This window comes from Pocillopora verrucosa, chromosome 7 (assembly GCF_036669915.1).
Source record: "Pocillopora verrucosa isolate sample1 chromosome 7, ASM3666991v2, whole genome shotgun sequence".
Lineage (NCBI taxonomy): Eukaryota > Metazoa > Cnidaria > Anthozoa > Scleractinia > Pocilloporidae > Pocillopora > Pocillopora verrucosa.
The window spans coordinates 739,212-759,998 of record NC_089318.1 but is presented as its reverse complement, the minus strand read 5'-3'; the positions used below and the strand labels follow the sequence as shown (position 1 = coordinate 759,998).

Below are 20,787 nucleotides of genomic sequence, written 5' to 3'. Positions count from 1 at the left end.
CTAGTCAGGTGTGGCAAGGTGATGTAGTCTAGTGGCGTTTACTATTCAAGGAGAGCCGGTTTCTCCGACACTCGTGCATTATATACCGTATGATCGCGCAAATTCTCGCAAGAAGGGCAGAGGGATTATCGTGTTAACCAATATCGCAATATATGAAGTTAAGCTTTGAGGGGAGCGTCCCTGGGAACTAGGTTGGAGGTCTGGCAAATAATAATAATTAAAACTCTTATTGCGTAATACAAGAAGAAAAGCATGTGCTAATCTGTCTCATAACGACAGACAAGAGGGTGAGGTTCTGTATTCGACCAAAGAAAAATCAGCCATCGTAATTAAAGGTTCCTCAATTCTTGGCTTTGTCCGGATAATGTTCCTGATCGATGGGAAACCGAGAAACGGAATCCAAGGGAATCGAAATTGATCGCCTTTCTGTTAGAAGGGTTTGAAAGTCTTTAAAAGATACAATTTATCTCAAGGGAATTATAAAATATTTCGTGGTTTTTAAAATAAATTATCCATATGTTAAGCCGAAATTTTAATGGCCATATCGCTCTCAAACCAGAGGCAATATTTCCACATTCCTGTATCATTAATGGGTTTCCTCGACGCAATCAAGTGCTTTTCAAGAGTCGTCTCTTCTCGGCACGAAACTGTTGAATTTATTTTCTTAATTCAACAAAAGGTGACACAGCCGGAAGCGATTACAGGTACATAAAAGACTATGAAAACTAAATAGGATTAGTCTTTATTGTCGTTTGAACAATTCGCATAGATGTAATTTTTTGTAAATTATTTCCCATGGTAACAGAGCTTATGTCGCCCACATGATTGGATTAACCGCTTCATTGCCTTGAGCTACAGTCACATCTCGGCAGGTGTGTCACGCTCTATTGTAAGGGTCACGCAAACCATCAAAGTATCGATCAACGTTTGCCTACACTTGCCAATATAAATATGTTCCTTCGTCGGTCAAGCAGACAAAAGATACTGTCATAGTTTTTTTCCGTATAATCAGTCATAAAGACATGATAACTACTCTTTATACCACCTACACTGAGGAACCACGCGCAAGGGTGAGTCAACAGGCAAATTATTTGACATCATTACAAAGTATAAAGCAACATTTGGTTGTTCAGCCGGCTGTGAAACTCCAACCAACATGTGTTGTCATCCATATTAATAATTGGACTTGTTTTTGAAGGACGCAAGCACAAAAACGGCGGTCGACGCGGAAAGTCGCAGGAAAATGGTGAGTTTGTCCGTTTTGTTTCTATTTCTGGGTTGCCTAAACCGCATCTAGCTGTTTTCGGCCCACCACGACTAAGAGTAAATTGATCGAGAAAAAAAAAAATCCCTAATCTACCCCCTTCGGTTTTGTGCTTTCGCGTGAATCCTCGCTGATAATTGCGAGGTAAAATGCTCACAAATTATATGACTGCAAAAATCCCCAAACTCATGATGTTTATGGAATTCTGAAATGTTCGGTCTCCCAGAAAGAGAAAGTAATCAGAAAATTCTGTGGCGAAAAGTTTGACGCTTCCGATCCTGTCTTGGCGCGAGTATAGGATTATGCTATGCTACACTACTATCGTAATGAGGGTAAATGAAGGACTACTTAACACATATATATCAACTGTTTATATCCATACACACAAGCGAAGTTTATAATCACTGCTTCAAATTAAAGACTACTGCTGAAGTTTCATGTTTTGTGAAAGCAAAACTGTGTCTAAAAAAAGCCAAAAATGTAAGATTCCCGGAACGGAAGCTATGCGTAATATTCCAAAATCCTCGGCCTAAGCAAGGTCGCATCACGTCATATCAGCTGATTCCTTTCATATAGCGAACTTTTGACCTCGTATTATTGATCGCAATACATGGCGAATGAAAATGTTTCAGCATCAAAGGACAGAATATATTCAGAATAAAAAGACAGTTCTCCGTTTTTAGCACCGAGCTCCTCAGCAGCATTTACTGTTCGTCGTGAGAAAGCGCTGTCTTTCGGCTGACTTGACATATTGGAGCTGCCCTTCCCAGAAACTGAACATAATTGATTTTACACAGTTTCCAGTTGAGTGACCTTAAATCGTCCGCCGTAAAACAGGGAAGCCAAACTCATTGATCTCTCATAGTCTCAATTTGCATTGTCTAAACTTGATCGGGTCGATTCATTTCCTTTGAGGAAATTTTAAAAAAAAATCGTTGTACTTGTCCAAGATGTGCTCGGGTTCGCTGTCTTGAAGAGTCTCGCATTTACCGGCTACCGCCCACAAATCAAGAACTGAGTCGAAGATATCACGTACATGACCCGGAATTCTAAGAAACGAGAAATTAATGAAACCGTTCGCAACGAAGTCTTTCGCAAAGAAGAAAGAAATCATCTTGTTAGAGATGTTATGAGCTGACTGAGTTGGAAAGTGACCCCATAAATCAGACTGCTAATATAAAAGCGGATTTATCAAAGGACATAGAGGAGACAGTACTGTTCTTATTACCCAACACTGTAATATACTCGAACAGGAAAATGACGAGATATACTGGTAAGGAAAGGCGCGGGTACCAATCAAAACATCAGCCAAAGGGCTTGGAAGTAAGGTAGGAGTAAAAGATGGGAAGGAAGAAAGAACAGAGGCAACAGCTATTCAGAGACAGGCCCTGTATTTCCGGTTTCTCCCGCATTATTCACCCACGCCAAAAAAAAAAATTATCAACTCCGATATGGACCTCAGTGGGCCTTTAATTGTGTAAGGCGTTAGTTGTATTGGCTTTGTGAAGATTAATAAAAGCCTCTCTTTTCCGATTACACGAGTGTAGTTTTATCGTTAAGGGGAGAATAAATACAAAAATGTGGACACAATGAACGAATAAAAATCATAAATAGGCTGGTTTTAGCAATGATAGTTCGACGGGGTGGCTGTGCTCCAATGCTTTCCACTTCGATTTGGAATATTTGGTGCTGGTATTCGAATCAAGGAGTTCAGCAACCCCTTCAAAGAGAGTGTTCTCTTCTGATTAATTGTTTACGCTACATGATCAAAAATAAAGTATTCCGCGATGTTTAAGCTTATCAGCCAAATATATTTTCTTAGGGAACAATCACAAAGAAATACCTGAAGGAAAAAAAACAAATAGAAGGATGAAATTAAACGAGCTTCAACTAAGCTTCTCGTAATCTGGTTTCAGCGTTCGTCCAAAATGTTGATCCTAGCAACGGCGGCTCAAAATTTTCACTTACTTCTCTTTGTTCTTTTGAAAACGGTGGAATGTAAAACAGGAAAAGAAGGATCAATGCAAACTTTTCTGGTGTTTAAGAAAAATCACTTGTTTAAAAATAATTAGAACAAAAGCAAGAGATAATCTCTTTGTAATCAACATGGTCAATTAAAAACTTGCTAATCACGAGTATCTAAATTAACGGTCTAAGATGGAAGTAAAGGGCGAATTATAAATAACCATGACAGAGCCACTTTAATCAAGTTTGCCGCTTCTTTTGTCAGCATAAATAATATTTTGATGAATTACATAAATGATTTATTACTGAGTGCGTCTGTTTTCCGGCAATGCTCTGTAAACTGAAGATGAAGTTCATACATTAAATCATTCTAGCGTTTATTTCAAGGAAAGATTTACAGAAAATATAATTTGGTTGAAAAAAAGCACAGTTTTTGCTAAACACATACAAATTGAACTGTGAAGCATAAGAAACGAAAAACTGGTTGCAGCTGGTACGTACTACATGCAAATGAGGTGATGTTAAGCGCGGGAAAATTGAGCGAGATCCCAACACGTGATCACATTTTGACCTTGCTTTGATTGGTTTGTAGCTATTGCGCGCCTTATTTCAGCCAATCAGAAAAAAAACTCAGGAGAGGAAAGTGTACGCAGACTGGTGTGTGGATTTTTAACCGTTATTTAGTTCCAGCAGGTGAAAGGAGTGGATGCTATCAAAGTTGCATGTGGTTAAGATGACTTTCTATTCTCAAGTCGCAAACTCCTCAAACCTGTGTGAGTTGATTCCCTGTTGTTGAGGTAACAGGTGTCGTAGCCATCAACCCTGTTTGCATGTTTACCATGTAAGCAAATTATTTTATGCAGTTCTTAACCACAGTACATATGTTTAGAACACCGCAGTGACCACATGTTACATTAGCAAATAGCCTCCTCAAGATTAATATAGACATTGAGTTTTTATTGTTGCAAGTTTTCTCAAGAAGTGAAGTTCTTTTTAGATCGATCACTGAAAATTATTTTGTTGGTCTTTGGTCGAACTTCGTGAAATGTAAACGAGATATTGTCTTTCTCCATTCGGTCTATGATATAAGATTATGTCTCCCTCGACTGGGTTTAGCTAAAATGATTTAGTAATTTACCTGCATGGTGATATCTCCTCTTCTCGAAAAAAATTTGAGCTGGAGAAAGAAGACATTCCTTCAATCTACAATCCAGATACAAAAGTGTGATTAGTTCACTCTTGTATGAAAACTGTTATCTTGAATTTTGATTAAAATCTGACAACAACCACTTTCCCGGGCGTTCTTTATATAATTGTGGGTTTCAAATCAATAAACCATGTCATAAATTCATTTAAAATAGCAAATTTAAAGCTATTTGTGTATTCTGTCTCGAAAGGTTTCTCCTCCTTAAAGTGTCCTATGGGACTTGCAACTGTCAGGAGAGATAAAAAAAAAATTGGAAGTGCGGAACGGAATTTCTGAAAGATCATACAACGACAGGAAGACTTCCTTTTATGTCATACGATATGAGGAAATAGAAAGAACCTCTTTCAACAAGATTTTTTGATCAAAAAGAAAAAAAAATCGAAAAGTCAGTTCGGAATGTTAAGAAAATTAATTTTTTTGTCCTTGGTATCTAGCTTGGCATTGTATTGATTTCAGTGACAGCCACAGGGGTTGCTGGGCAACAAATTGCCCGCAAGAGAGATGTTAATAGCTTTCCCATTTACACGGATTCATATCATTTGTTTGACAAATAAAAGAGCAATATTTGATACTTATCGAGTCATTCGTTTCAAGAATGAACTGAGAATATGAATTTCCATCTATCTTTTAGTAATATTTTGACTTCAATCTCAGTTTTTTTCTCAGTGGGAGTTTCAAATTTCCGCTGATAAATGGCGAAACAAAAAGGAATATGACGACAGTAATGAAACGCGTAATATCATCGATAAACAACTGCAAAGAGGTGTCACGAAAGCTTAAATTGAAGAGGAGAGTATCGAATATCGAATCATATTTGAGAGCAATATACCATAGTACATGATCACGTAACAGTCTGGTAGTTTTTACTCAGCTTTAATTCAGAACCTTCGATTAAAATTCTCTGTTTTTAAATTTCAAGATTAAATCTTTGACATTCGATCGCATTTGTCGTTTTCTTCTATTTCAAATATATAATTATTAAAAAAGGCAATTCATGGAGAAATTACAATTTTCTACCTCCGATTTTGTAGAGAGGCTTTTGGAAACAAGAACAGATTTGCGTATCCCAGAAATCTCTGCCGGTTCTCTCTTACCACTGAGTCTACATGACAACGTATGCGTTCTCCTATCAGCTATAATCTTACTGCAATTGTGATCATTGTTTTTGGTCGTAGACATGTTATGGGTGATCGAAATATTTTCTACTGCTCCATGACAAATTCTGGATCTATCTGTAAATCTGGTGCTTTCAGCATAGAGCGATAATCCTCCAAATCATCTATAAGCTAGACAAAAAATCTTACCGGAAATTTTGTCTGATTGGGAGTTATGTGGACATTAAGCTAAAATAACCTCACTTTACAGTCGACAAAGCCTTTCTTATTTCTTCAGATCCGTCAATGGTCGCATTAAATTTTGCGATGTCGTTCAGTGCGTGGGTTTTATATTGTAAATGGTTACTTTCTATACTGATATTTGATCGTGTTACTGTCAAACACTTCCCGCGGATGATTTCATCCGAATCGGCTGCATTTATATGTCTCCAGACATCTGACGCCAGCGGCGTTTGAGTTCTATTTTATACTTAGGAAATGTTTACCATTACTTCGTCGCGAACCGGGGCAAAACAAACAATTTTTAATTACGTAGAATTGAGTTATCACCAAGTTCTTTCCTCTTCTTTCTTCCTCAAGAGTTGTTTGGCTCATCTACGATTTAATTTTGGAATTTGCAACTCTGTTTTGTTTTGTTTTCTTCCTTTTTGTTATATTTTCTCTTCTCAAAAAGCTTAGTAGATTATCGTATTCTGTATCTTGTTTTCTTTGCATGATAAAGTTCTTCAAATTTTGAAGCATTTGTGTTCTGTGATTGTCGCTTTGTGAGGTAAAAATCTGGTCAGTGATAATTCAGCAACATTCTACCACGCGGAAAAAGAAGAAAATTGCCTATTTTCTGTTTTGTTGGTTTCTGCATCAATTGATAAGCTTGAGCCTGCAATGTTATTGAAGAATGTTATTGAGAAACAAAACGGTATCATGATCTTTATGATCACAGAGTTGCAGAGGCCATTTGCATTATATACCGCTGGCTTTCCTCTCTCTTTTTCTTATCTCCAAGAGGCGATGTCAGTTTAAATTTTGTGATCCGCCTAAGTTATACACTAAACAGAAGCTGAAATACTCTTGTAGGTTACTTAAAAAGCTAACTACAGGGCGTTTTCTCTTCTAGCAGACTTCTGAATTGCGCTTTAGAGAGCTTTCCTATCAGACCGTCCTTTCACACATTGGGTGCTTTCTGAGTGTAAACCTTTTAAAGCTCATATTGGTAGATTTACAGTCCGATTTTGTGGTAGAACATGGTCCAGAAGTGTCACAAATAACTCTGGTTTAAACGCGAATGAAATCAGAATTTACTGACTCAATGTTTGCGCGTGATATGTTAATAAAAAGAAAACATCAACGAGTACTTTAATGGTGTAGGAATAGCACTGACACTTCCCCTGCACGAAAAGAAGAATGAAAATACTGACCAGACTTAACACCTGTTGACACAAGGAAGTACTTCGAAATCCACCAGTGATTATTTTATCCGAGATAGATTAACATCTGCACCACGTACCACAGGTAGATAACAGAGCCGATGGCATAGGTCTTGACCAATGACAAGAGCGTTAAAATCGATGTCCTTCATTTCTTTCGGCATTAAGAGGCAGGATATTTAATAAAAATATTTCATTATTCAAATGTTCTTAGAGACTGAAGTGCTATGACACGATTTGGAGAAATGAAATTATCAAGCACAGCCTGAAATTTATTCCCTAAAAATTCAAGCTTTGTCAGGAGCCCATCCAAGTGATGGGCTCCTGGCTTTGTGTGGGACTTTTCTATCTTTTTTCTGAATGACCCATTTAAAATAATGTTAAAACTATTATCATTATAAATAAGTTCAAGAAAAAAATCATGAGCAAAACGAGTTCAATTCAGTTAACTTATATCACCTTTGAAAAGTATCGACGTAGTCTGATATTGGAACCCGGACAAAAACTAAATTACTCAGATCAGCTCGAGTCTCTGCAAGTTAAGTACCGTAATTGATCTATAGAATTCTTTGCAAAGTGGATTTTCAGCTTCTGAGAAACGGAATGTGTGACTAGAATATTAATTTCTATTAGTCCCGGCCCACGCTTTCCATTGTCTAATAGATTAAGATCAGTATCTAAAGTACTTTGGTTTACAGAATGGTCAAGAAGTACTTCTTCTGTAATTATCAAAAACTTAGTTGACAAATAAGACTGCTCTACTGAACGACATTAGCTTCAAATGCTTTTGCATTTACCTCAGCACCTAAGGAGAATTATTTTGGTGGTTCTCTTAGACTCATCCTTCTCGTTCTGCTTAAGAATTTCCGCTGAAAGACTTTTGTTGAAAATTCATGTTAATTGAGAATATTCAGTACTAACCGCAAGAAGTCAAACAGACCAATATATACCACACCGGAAATAGCAGATCATTTTAATAACCGCAAGACTAGATTATAACCACGTGAAACGCAGAGTGATTAGTAACCTTTATTAGGAAACTCAATTATTTAAAGGGATTTTGCTTGGTGGTCACAGTTATTTACTTTGTAGTGGGGACATGTGCTTCGTTAAGTTTTTAAAGGTCAAATTATTAACCTGTAATTCAATTCCACAACTAACCGATCAAGATTAAACAACACTCAGTTCAAAAAACCTTCAAGGTTTACCAAATGCCAACAGCATCTTTTTCAATTTCGGGATCTGAAAAAGGAAAGGTCAAAAATTTAAAAGTAGGTGTGTAGAACTTAACATCCGAAACCAATAAACAAAAGTTTACATCCGTTCGAAGACTGAAGGGAGATATCTCAGGTTTTGTCGCCCATAGCTGGCCACGCCTATATACCCTTAACTTGAGCGCCCCCGAAATTAACTCGTTGATCGGAAATCAACATTTCCTTCAAGGAAAAGGAGTAAACTTTTAGGAATTTCGAACAAGGCCGCTTTCTAGAATATCCTTTGTATTTCCCGCCTGTATCCGTAAGCCATACTATTTCGTTTCCGATTGAGTTGCTCCAGCCAGTCCTAATCATAAACCAATGAGCTTCATATGCCCAGCAAACTTTGGCCGAGGGGCGTGTGACGAGAGCCTGGGCCGGCTTCGTGCAGTGCGCAGAGGCCGTGGCACTTCACAATTTCCCGGCCTCCATGTTTGAACCCGAGACACTAACATTTGATTTTTGTGGTGTTTTGAGGAAAAGATTGCTGGAAAGACGGAATTAAAATACGGCAAGGCGGCAGCACGGCTTCGGGCGGGCTGAGAGCACTCTTTGCCCATGGAACACAGTGGCCCAGAGCGAACAAGGGTCCGTACTACAAAGGTGAAGTTCGAAAATTCTGGCTTTGTTTCGTCAAGACGCCGTATTTAAACAAGATAGACAGTTTTCGAGCACGGGGCATCGAGTCTTACGTGGTTTGCGGCTTTTTTTGGTTGAATTCAAGTTGAAGTCTTCCTGTAATTTAATACAAGAGGCTTTTCTGGAATCGTTCGTCATTTCAGTAGAATTCATTGAGGCGGTTCGAAGCGAATCGAATAGAAACTTTCTTAGAATGCCGTTTCGTCCTCAGCGACAGTGTCATGGGCCAACTCCCGACAAGGTCCTCGATTGAGTCGCAATTTTTCGTCCGATTGTCAATTCATCGATCGCTATAGTCCTTGTTCTTGATCCTTTGATAGCTGGCGAAGGTATAATCCTTTATTTGCTGTCATTTTGATCTCTCTTTAGGTGCCCGATGGCCACAGTTCGTCATCCTCTAGCTCTAGAGCTGCTAGGAATCGCTCATCCACCTCGAGCGCGGAGGAAGTCCATATAGGCAAATATCGTTTGATAAAAACCATCGGTAAAGGGAATTTCGCCAAAGTAAAACTCGCCAAGCATGTGCCAACAGGAAAAGAGGTAAATAAGTTATCCTTCTCTATTTACAGTTGCAAATTTGGTTGTGGATTCTTCCGTTCGATCGGCTCTCTTATTTGCTCGCTGTGAGGGATAGTGTAATAATTAAACACAGACCGGTTCCAACGCCTTTTACTGAGTTTTATTTTTCCCCTTCTATAGGTGGCAATCAAGATTATCGACAAGACACAACTGAACCCGAACAGTTTGCAGAAGGTATGTCCCAACTTCTTTAATGGCCAAATGATTTGTGTTCAGAAACGTGTGTCAGTTACCTTGAGTTTACCCTCGATTGTAGCTTGTCGCATATCATTAGGTATTCGAAAGCACTGTTGAACCTTCGGTTTGTTTTGAAGAGAGCTTCAAACCCAGTAAGTTACATTTCCGAACGGAAAAGTTTTAAATTTGTGGACTTAACTTCAGAAATCCACTGATGTGATCCAGACCTTATAGTGAATCCTGGGAATATTGTTGAAGTCGAAATCTTCGATTATTCTTCTGCGAGCGTTAGGTTATGTCAAGGGGGGAAAATATTCTGTATTCTAAACCGAAGTCTTCGTTTACATATTATTGTTAGTTGATGGAAATCTCTGCTTACCTTCGCATTAGAGTACTATCGGGTATTATTTTCATATTTTCGTTTTTTTTTGCATTTTGATCGATGATTTTCAAAGTGAAGAACCAATGGCTGGTGAAAAACTGTTTCTAAAAGTGGACGGTTAGCCTTGGTTGTTTCTACAAGATTACTTTATTTACACAATTTTCGCATGGAGTTACATTAGGACAAGGTCGCTTAGTATCCAGGTGAAAATATCGCACCAAGGAAATCGAATATTGTGAGTGCAAAATTCTTAAATGATGGCGGATCCATACTTTCCTATGTCTGGACAAAGATTTGTTGTGATGCGAACTGAAAAATTCAGTCCGTAATCCATGTTGTGTTTTATTAATAAAGTGTTAGTCCATTTTGCATTGCACGTGATGGTAAGATTTTTTAGGCTGACTAATACGACTTAAACGCCAGCGAATAAAAAACGCGTTCTAAGTCGCCACAGATTTACTTGTACTTTTTTCTGGATCACTTCAAATCGCGTGCGCATTTTTCGAATTAATGGACGTAATTTCTACTATAATGTGCATGGGATTGTATTGATAAAAATCCAATCGTTGTGTAGTGTTGTGTACAAACTCTGCGGTCAAGTAGCGATTTTGACGAAGGTTTTCGAGCGACATGTCGATGATATAATATTTTTTGTTGGTGCTCTATTGGAAATCCAGCTCTCTGCATGCGTCTTAGTAGGGCAATTTACGTCACAGTTGAAATGTTATAAAAGGTGTTGGAATTTTTCCCCCCCACGGCAGTTGAACCCCAGCTCGACAGAGAGTAACGAGTTAGATTTGCATTTTTTGACTCACCGGCAATCCTTAGGGTCCAGTAGCAAATTTAGATGATTCTGAATATTTCTACTTCCTTTACTACTAAGTGTAGTAAAATGGAAACAATGTACTGCCATTTTATTCAACTCAAATGTCTTTGTACTTTCCAGGAGCTTAGGATATTCTTTATAGACAAAACAGGAATAATAGTATAATTGAACTTTAGTTCACAGGTGTACACTGTCTTGCCTTTTTCACAAGTGAATTCAGGAAACCAAAATTGTTGAAATATTTTCTCTCTGCCATAAGTGATCTTGTGCTAGAATTTCTGGACAAATGTAGCATTGTTATGGTTACATAACCTTGCTCTCAAGTTATCATACCATCTGATACAGTCTTCTCATCAGTGCACAAGTTTGTGGACATCTGCCCCCTCTGTTTATCAAAACATGTGACTACAATTGGGTTAAAAATCACACATAGAGTCATGTGGATAATTTTGGTTGCTAGTCAAATTCATCCTCTTGGCTGCCATGTCTGTGAGGGAGGTTTTTTTTTTTCCAACTATGACTCTGAGAATATTGATTAAAGAGGCTTTTTCTTCTTCAAGCAATGATAATATTTTATAAATATTTGATTTTTTTTGCACATGTGTGGTAGTTATTTTCCTATGATGGACTCATTTGAAGAAATTTTGATTCAGTTATTTGGAATCTGTGAAGCTTTTTTTTTTTTAGCTGAAAATTCTTCTGCTCTTAATAATAATATTATTGTTAGTTGCACATTTTGTGGGTGTAATAATTGTTTTTCTCAACTACAGCATCAGGTATTGCTTTCTATATCAGATATAAGACAAGCACATTCAGGGAAAAGGGCCTAATCTGCAGCAAGATGTTGTTGAAAAGTTTTTTTTTTCCCCCCTGAAGCAATAACTTAATGTGCTGATGATTTACAGTATTGCCTTAATGACAGTGAAGAGATAACTACTAGTTAATGCAATGTGCCACTTGCATTATTTTGAATTGGAAATATTTCATTGGTATGGTAGTAAATTTAACAAGTGTCCTACATGTACACTGTATGCAGTAATTCACACAGAGAATAATTATTTTGTTGATGGGTAAGCTGTGTTTGAAGGATTTTCATTGCTGTGAACAATTACAATATTAAAAAAGGAAACAAGGAGATTGTTCCAATTTGAAGTGCTTGTATATTGATGTGTTTTATGTATGAAACAGTATAAATATCATGCTATCCCTCCATTGTCGTATCCAGCTTAAAGCCACTTTTGTGTGTATATTTCCTTTTGAATATACATGCACATCTAGTTGAAGATGTGTATATGTTTATTACAACTTTGGCTCTTATGTGACTACCCACTTCACTGTTCAACTAAGCGATTGATTTATTAGTCATTTTTTGAACACATATAACTCTTGTTAATATTTTAAAATCATATCAGTACTTATTTGATGATCTTTTTACAGTTGTTTCGAGAAGTCAGGATTATGAAGTTTCTTGATCATCCCAACATTGGTAAAGATGTTTGATTTCATTTATTCTGGGTGTGTTATTTCTTGATCTCTCTTCGTGTCCTGTTTTTGCCTGTTAATAATAAATTTCTTCTTTTATCATTACCACACAGTGAAGTTGTATGAGGTTATAGAAACAGACAAAACCCTGTACCTTGTAATGGAGTATGCAAGTGGAGGTATGGGTGATGTTGTTTAAATAACAGTGTAAACAGAAAGATTATGATTGTAGCATGTTGCTGTAGAAACTGTCTTTGGCAACATCTCTGCATGTATTCATGATTCTCTTCACAAGGAATGCAAACTTGTTTCATACCCAAAAAACTGCTCCCATCATGAAGTTGTATTGGTTGCTTTCAATGAAGGGACACCTTTCCAGGGATTTTCCCCTCATCATTACTGTAATCAAACTATAACTAACTGTCTGTTTGTAATTTATATCAGAAAGAAGGATGAAACTTAAAATATTATTTTGTTTCTAATTGTGAAGGTGAAGTTTTTGACTACCTTGTTGCACATGGCAGAATGAAAGAGAAGGAGGCCAGAGCCAAATTTAGACAGGTGATTGTCTAATATTTGTGAAGAAATGAAAGTGATAGTCTCTTGAAACCATGCATTTCGTTTCTACTTGTAAGCAGAAGTAATGAGTGGGGTTTGTAATTTGTGTGAACAGGTGTAGGGTGCATTTTGTTGTTTAAAAAAATCCAGATCTGGAAAACAAAATTGTTTGGCAAATCTGTTTGCTGCCATGTGAAAGAAGTATTGATTTTTTTCCATCATATTTTTAGATTGTATCTGCTGTCCAGTACTGCCATCAAAAACATGTGATTCATAGAGATCTCAAGGTAATGTGTTATCTTCAGCTGTTTGTACTTGTAAATGCAAAAGCCTTGTGTTTTTTTCCTACAAGAATAACACCTTTAAAGAGGTTTTTTGTATATAATTAATGTCTTGTTGTGATCAAATTCTAACATTTCCCTGATTGTTAATACCTGTGAATAAGGGGAGAGCAAGTTACTGAACATATCATTTAAAGGGATCAATGAGAGAAACCTTTCTTTTTGTGGGATGAATTTAATTTGTTTATTGATTCTTTACATTTTAGGCTGAGAACTTACTGTTAGACGCAGATATGAACATAAAGATAGCAGATTTTGGTTTTAGTAATGAATTCACTCCCGGAAATAAACTGGATACTTTTTGTGGGAGTCCCCCTTATGCGGCACCAGAACTGTTCCAAGGCAAGAAGTATGATGGACCAGAAGTAGATGTCTGGAGTTTAGGTGTAATTTTGTACACTCTTGTCAGTGGATCTCTTCCATTTGATGGCCAAAATTTAAAAGTAAGAATACATTTGTCATAAGTTTCTGGATGGTTTTATGCATTTTAACCATTTTAATTTGAGGAAAAACTTTTACTGGATTTTTGTCAGTAACTGTGGAAGAAGTAGGTTCTGTGGTTGGTATGGATAGTGTTACATGGAAGCAACATACATATGGTCTAGACCAGCTCTAACTGTCAACACCAATTTCACTAAATGTAATGGAATATTGTGTCCTTAATCAATTCTTCATTTTTCTTTGCAGGAATTAAGAGAAAGAGTCCTTCGAGGAAAATATAGAATACCTTTTTATATGTCTACAGGTAAGTCAGCAGATGCAAAGCATTCTTTTTAAGAATTTTTTTACATTAAATACTTTTAATTTAAATTGGACTCAAACTTTCTTTCTTAATCAGCTCTCTGTTTTTTTTGTTTTTACAAATATAGATTGCGAGAATCTATTAAAGAGATTTTTAGTGCTAAATCCAATGAAACGATCCCGACTAGAGGTGAGTATTTGTTTATTTCATAAGTTTAAAAAAAGTAATATCTTTGTAATGATGAAAGGGTCACAGAATTAGGAAACTTATGAGCTTTTCACGGATTTATAACATCAAGAGTGGAGGGTCTACAGTCTTGACTCACATTAAGTTATTTTTTTTAGCTCAGCTCAGTGTACCACAATTTGAGGTTGATAGTTTAGGCACACAATTATTTAGTGGCTTGTTGTATGGTAAGTTGTGCTAAGTTTTAATGGACATACATGTAAATTTTTTTTATAGCAAATTATGTCAGACAAGTGGATGAATTTAGGATATGACAATCAAGAACTCAAACCTTATAGTGAACCCACGCCTGATTTTAAAGATGAGAGAAGAATAGGTAAAGATTCTCTGAAAGTGCATGGTGCATCTGTGTGTTTTTTTTTATCTACATTTAAAGTTCTTTAAAGATTTTTGTCCAAACTCTCTGTTAACTTTGACTTTTAGGAAAAGAAGCATTGAAACATAGTTAGCATGTAATTTATTTCTAACCCTTTTGTAGAAATTATGCTGCAAATGGGATTTTCAAGGGATGAGATTGGAGAGGCTTTGACAAATAACAGATATGATGAAGTCATGGCTACCTACCTTCTCTTGGATGAGAAGAGACAAAAGTTAACAGTAAGTAACTGAACTTCGCCTTTCAATATGCTAAAAAAAATTGCCCAAACATTAAGCCTGATTTTTTCTGGCATTTTTTTCTACAATTGCTAAAATTGGAGCTCACCTGCAAGGCTACTTGGTGAATCTGCTTAACTTTTTACACCGTAACATCATTATGCATATTCTCCATGTTGTTCTCTATACAATTCTTTAAGTGCTGGCAAGGAGAATTTGTTTAACAATCAAGAGGTTTTTCAGTTGATTATCATTTCCTTTACTGTCATGACTTAAATGTTTGATTCATGGGTGATATTGAACGGAAAATGAAATGCCAGTCACTCTCAGGGATTAAAGGGTTAATAGGGCAGTGACATTTCTCAGAAAATATCAAGTTAAGCCAGCATTGAAGGTCAGTAGAATGTAGCACATGCCCTTTGCTTTGTGTAGCTTTGTTGGCAAAAATTTTGGAGGCCTCTTGGGTACTCTCTCTTGTTTCCTGTTTGTTTTCAAACACATGTATTTACCCTCATATATTTGGTTGGGCCTCTTTTTAAACAATAAATATCATGTAAAGGCACAAGTGTACGTAGACTTTGTCCAAAATCATCATTAAAACTCTTTAAAATCCCTCGTTGTCTCTGATGTAACTAAGAAAAAGAAAAAATTTTTTCTCTGCAGTTGAATGGGTCCAGTGACCCACTTATGGAAAACACCAGTGCCCCAAGACCAAGTACATCAACGCCATCTGGTGTTCCTGCACCCATTCGGCCAAGTCGTGCAAGTGCACGACGTGAGAGAGGAGATAGGGAGTTACCTAGAAGGTATACTGAGGGTCGTGTTCCTCATAGCACAGGCCACACTGTTAGCAGGCAAGCATGACTCGGTTGCACTCTGTTTATTTTTTTACTAACCTATCATTGTTATTTTTATTTGTTTCTTGTTAAGTTTTGTTTTGTGTTCCTTTTATTTTTAGCTTTGGTTTTGAAGCCTTCTCCATCTTTTTGCTTTACAATTTTGTGTTGATGCTAACATTCAATAACCTTGCACTTTTTCACTCTAAGCAATTTTTTTATCACTTGGGAAAGGGCTTCCTTTTGGTAACAAAGATTTTCCAAAGATTCTTTCATGAAGTTTTGTAGGAGTTCTAAAATTGTTTATTTAATGAAGGATTTTGTTCACCAAGCAGCCATGCACAGTATGTGAATAGTTTGTTTTTTGATTGGGGCATTCTGGAGTGGTGTGATATCTCCTCTTTCTGACTGAGTGAAATTGGATCCCATTGTTTGCTGTGGGGAGGATGATAATGGGCCTATTATTTAACTACAGTAATGTTGTAGACAAAATATGGGTGTCTATCGCAGTTGCCTTGTGCATTATGGAATCTGTATGATTGGTTGACAGTTTGATAAAGGTTAATTAGAGTTATATTTGGGGCTTAACAACCTCTATTGATCCATTAGTAACAAGCAGAACATTCCCAACAGAGCGGCAACTGAAACAGGTGGAACAGTGTCCAGCCAAGGAAAACCAATGGGAAGAGGGGAAAGAGAGAGAAGTGGTGTAATAAAGAATGCTATCCCTAATGATGAACGTGTACCCAATTCTATTGGAAGAGCATCAAACCCAAACAAGGCTGAAATACCTGAGCGAGCTGCAGATCGAAACAGAAGAGGAAAAACCCAAAGGGTAAGCATCTTTGGACAAATTAGCATTTAGCTTAGTTTACATACACATTGCAACCAGGTCTCTAATCATATCCAAGAGTTAAGAGAATTATTAAACACAAGTTATTATTAAAAATCTACATACTGGTTTTATTACTTTCTTTTGCAAATAAAAATATCTTGTATTTCCTTCAAATACACTTTGGTAGTTTTATGTAGTGGAAATATGATTTTGATTTAGTTGCTTAATTAACATCTTTGACTGCATAGATTACATACTTGCATACTCAATTTGAGAAAGACAACTAAAGTAATTTTTCTTTGCATTCCACTAAGTCAGACATGGTTTATATTTACTTATGTACTGAAAAAAACTTGTTAATTATTCTCTCAGCAACAAAGTATGCCAGGAAGCATCATCAGACGCAACACTTATGTTTATGGAGAGAAAAGGGCAGAAGACAGGAACAGCACCTCGCAAACACCATCAAGTCAGACCAATGGAAAGGGAGAAAGGTGTGTAACATGCTCATGCAAAAACATTGTACAGTGACAATATATCCCAAATCCAATCAAATTGAAAACTGTATTTAAACCTTAAACTCCAAAGATCTGATTGTTAATTCTCCCCTCCAGCTGGTACACATTTCATTGAAAATTAGTTACAAGAATCTGGTGTTAGAATAAGAAAACGAATTTAAACTGATAAGTTTAGGTATGCTCATTTCCTGTTTGCCAGATGATATATGGATTTTGTAGGGAGAAGTTACAGGTTAATCACTTCTGAAAGTTAAAGGGTGTTAAAACAATGTGAAGAAAAAGAGATTTGATGTTTTCAAAGTAGGCAAGTCCAAACAATAAAGAAAACACACTCCAAGCATACATATATAACTGCTAGTTTGAGAATCTAGTCACTGCAGTCAACTTAGAAGTACATCACAACATATGTTTGAACTATTGCAACCACCTCTCTCTGGAACTTTTACATTAGCATCTTTCTTCTCCCAACTTCCGATCTGCAGCTCTAGTAGCCAGCTCTCTCTTGCTTGCTTAGGTTACTACAATTTTCAGTTGAGTGAGGCATGACCAAAGTTTGGTGATCACTGTTTGACATAAAAAGCATCTTGTTGCCACAGGCAACTTGCTTTGTTTGTAGTAGCAATGTGTCATTTGACCTCTTTTGGCAAGCTTTTATGTTTGACAATTGGCCACACTCTGCTATGGGAAATAAGGAGGGTTGGCCATGATAACACTGTTATTTTATGGTCAAAACCTCATCACCAAACTTTTCTGCGCTTCACTCTACTGACAATCATAGTAATTTACATGTAACTGCTAGTAAGCTCTTCAAAAGAACAGTGTATCTCACCTGTTCATCTCTCTTCCTTTTCTTAGCATGACAGAGCCAGGCCCTAGTGGCAGCAGTGTGGCTTCTGGCAGGCCTATGTCTAAGCAGCCCCCACCCGATCTGGGTAACAGGCTTTCACCCACACGTAGATCTCTTCCACCAGTTGCTATACATCAGGAAAATAGACATAGAGCTGGGTGAGTCAGCAGATATCAGTTTACAATAACCAGACAAACCTGCATATTTGTCAAGTCTGTGTTGTATTTAGCTGGGCAAAAACAAATGTGGACATCCTATTACAACAGTAAACTAGCTCTTTGAAACACAACATTTAATCAACGCAACCAAATGCTCACACAGGCTCTGCGCTCTTTCAACACATTTCATATTTGCTGCTGGGAGACCCCTCCCCCCCACAAGAAAATTAGAGTAAAATCAATATCAGCCTGTACATTTTCAACTGTTGTTCTTTGTATTCCTTGTACCTTGGTCCTCTCACATTGTGGTGCATCTTAAATCTTCACCCATTTCTTCATCAACTTTAGTACCTTGCATGAAATACTGCATCTGTGCGCAAAAAAATTGCTTAATCTTTGGAGTCGAATCTTGAATATTCAATGTTTCAGTGGGTGGTACAATGTGGCATTGACCACTTTTTCTTTCTCCTGCAGGAGAACAAATCCCAACACTAACTCAGACATACAACCCCCACCATCACGGTTAGGACCTAGAAATGTGACAGCACGTAGCACGTTCCATGGTGGGTCAGACACGACCTCGCACTCAGAATGGACCTGACAGATCCATTGACCCTAACAGCCCTGGGGCAAGGCAAGGCTTTCTTACCAAGCTTACATCAAGATTTAGTAAGAGGTTAGTGAATAAAGATGGTCCAGGTGAAAGTTACAACTTGGAGAAGGTTAGAAATACCTTGCAAAAAATTGCAAATGAAAGAAGCTTATTAGGAATGCGCATACCTCTATTTCCATACAAATAAAAACACAATTTATTTTTTTTTTTTTTAAAGCAAGGTCTTTAATTTTTAATTGCAAGCTGTATTACAAATTCTCACTGTTACAGCAATGTGAAATGGAAAGGTCAGGGTAATGAAGAGATCTAGCTAGTTTTTGTCAGGTCCCTCTTGATGCACTAAGCATCATGCAAATGTTTTCTAAATGGAACTATTGTTGAAGTTTTATGCATTTTTTTGCACATCAAGTGTTTTAACCATCTTTGAGCTTGTAGGAAACATTAATTCATTAAACAACCATAATATACCTCTATGAAACCACAAAATGTACTGCACTTACTTTATGTAGAACAAAGTATGTTTTGAGAGGCATTTGCACATGATAAATCTTGGAGGCAGTGTTGTCTTGAAACCTTCATGATGTCTGACTTTGAAGCAGGCAGCTGTCTAACTAGCATGCTGTTTCAAACCAATTTAATGGATATTCTGGAATAAATGTGCAGTTTTAACCATAAAGTAAAAATTTGTACTTTGCCCCTGATGATGCTCATTGGCAGAGTATTCAATTTAACCCTGTTGGGCTTCTTACAATACTCAGTCGACAGTTGGACCCCACAATGACCTCAAGGCCCGGTCCCCCAGGACAACGGTCAGTTTATAACTTGTCAAACTTGTGTAAATTGGTTAATTCTTTGGAATCTGTTAATCTATACTTTGTGAGAATTTTCCATCTGCTGCTGAACCTTCTTTATATACAGTATTTAAAACTTAAACTCTTCATTAGTATACTGTTAAAGTAAAAGGAACAATTTAAGATAAAAACTTTAAATGCAGTAAAAGTTTTAATGTTGTAGGCTTCTTGCTTCTTTGTGTTGTCAATAATCTACAATTTGTATAAATAAAACGTTTGGTGTTCTTTCTCTTTTAAAAAAAACAGTTGTAATGCTACAAACCCTTTACTGTCTTTTATTATTCTTAGATACAAAATAAATGCTGTGTGAAATAGTGTAAGAACAACAATGCATTGTTGAATGAGTGACAAATGTTTAATAAAGATGTGTCGGTTCAACTTGGGTTGGAAAGAAATGACTGTTAGATAGTTTTTTCTGGTATAGAGTTACTGTCAATCGCCTGAGGAAGACTAGATGTTGAACAGCAAATATATCTTTTTTTAAGTTTTAGTGACAATTCAGCATAGAGCTGAAATAAAGGTTCTTATGCAAGTGGTTGAGTGTTCCACAGACTAGCATGTTTAAACAATTTATCATGAAAGTTGATAATTTTGTTGGAAGAAGTGTTTGTTGTATTTTTGCTCGAGTGGAATTCATTCTTATTGACAAGGTTTCACTTTGCAATGATAACTGCGCCTCTTTTTCTTTCAGGGATGAATATGTTTTGCAATTGCAACAACACGCCTGTTGACATGATTAATTTTCTCATAGACCAATGGATCAAGCCCTGTCTCCAAGGGAACCAAGAGAAATGTCACGTGGGAGCATGGAAGGCAGTGGTCAGGGTTGAGTGGAACTTCTCAGTGCTTATAATACTCAGTAACCTTAGCAGTAGAAAGGTGATGTTCCAGTAACAAAATAATAATGGGTTGGGATGTGCAGAGAGCTTGATTGTCTTAAATGAACAATTCTTACTCAGCTTAAGGTTATAAGCAGAGTGGTGAAAGTATTAAACACAAAATAAACACTGGAAATGAATTTAAAAATACATGTAAAGCTGAAGGGAACCTGTAGAACGCTTGTCATCGTGTTTACAATTTTGCCACTTGAAAGTTCTTGGCCTTCGTTTACAAGTTCTTCCTTTGTTATCCACTGTTTGCCAAGAAGAACTTAAGTATTCTGTTTAATTCGGAAAAAAGGGTTGTGAAAACTAAGCATTAGCTCAAGCGATGGAGAATGTTTGTTCTCGTGGATTTAAAATTTGGCGTATTCTGGCTGTGGATCTGATGTTCCTGAAGTGGGAGTCCATTTTGGCGGAAGCATCTAAGATAATGTTTAAATTTGGGGAAGGG

General features: G+C 36.9%; 1 protein-coding gene across 3 annotated transcripts; it reads left to right on the top strand.

The window, feature by feature from the left end:
• Positions 1-931: 931 nt before the first annotated feature.
• LOC131775435 (MAP/microtubule affinity-regulating kinase 3-like) lies at positions 932-20,288 on the top strand. Of its 3 annotated transcripts, none has more exons than XM_066169695.1 (19): positions 932-1,070; positions 1,199-1,246; positions 9,240-9,410; positions 9,570-9,623; positions 12,272-12,320; positions 12,430-12,495; positions 12,807-12,877; positions 13,105-13,161; positions 13,422-13,658; positions 13,903-13,960; positions 14,085-14,146; positions 14,420-14,519; positions 14,682-14,800; positions 15,461-15,651; positions 16,243-16,468; positions 16,841-16,962; positions 17,842-17,991; positions 18,466-18,667; positions 19,363-19,413. In XM_066169695.1, the coding sequence occupies exons 1-18, from the start codon at positions 1,023-1,025 to the stop codon at positions 18,590-18,592; spliced, it is 1,956 nt and encodes a 651-aa protein (XP_066025792.1). In that variant the 5' UTR covers positions 932-1,022; the 3' UTR covers positions 18,593-18,667; positions 19,363-19,413. The 3 variants fall into 3 exon arrangements, with proteins under 3 accessions (XP_066025792.1, XP_066025791.1, XP_066025793.1); XM_066169694.1 differs by lacking the exon at positions 19,363-19,413 and adding an exon at positions 20,207-20,288 and having other exon boundaries at positions 933-1,070; XM_066169696.1 differs by lacking the exons at positions 17,842-17,991; positions 19,363-19,413 and adding an exon at positions 20,207-20,288 and having other exon boundaries at positions 933-1,070.
• Positions 20,289-20,787: the final 499 nt, after the last annotated feature.

Bases quoted from the DNA above. Each gene is read 5' to 3' on its own strand.
- LOC131775435 (XM_066169694.1), top strand. From the start codon at position 1,023: ATGATAACTACTCTTTATACCACCTACACTGAGGAACCACGCGCAAGG. The intron at 9,624-12,271 runs GTATGTCCCAAC...ATCTTTTTACAG, and splicing joins ACCCGAACAGTTTGCAGAAG to TTGTTTCGAGAAGTCAGGAT. The intron at 14,520-14,681 runs GTAAAGATTCTC...ACCCTTTTGTAG, and splicing joins TAAAGATGAGAGAAGAATAG to AAATTATGCTGCAAATGGGA.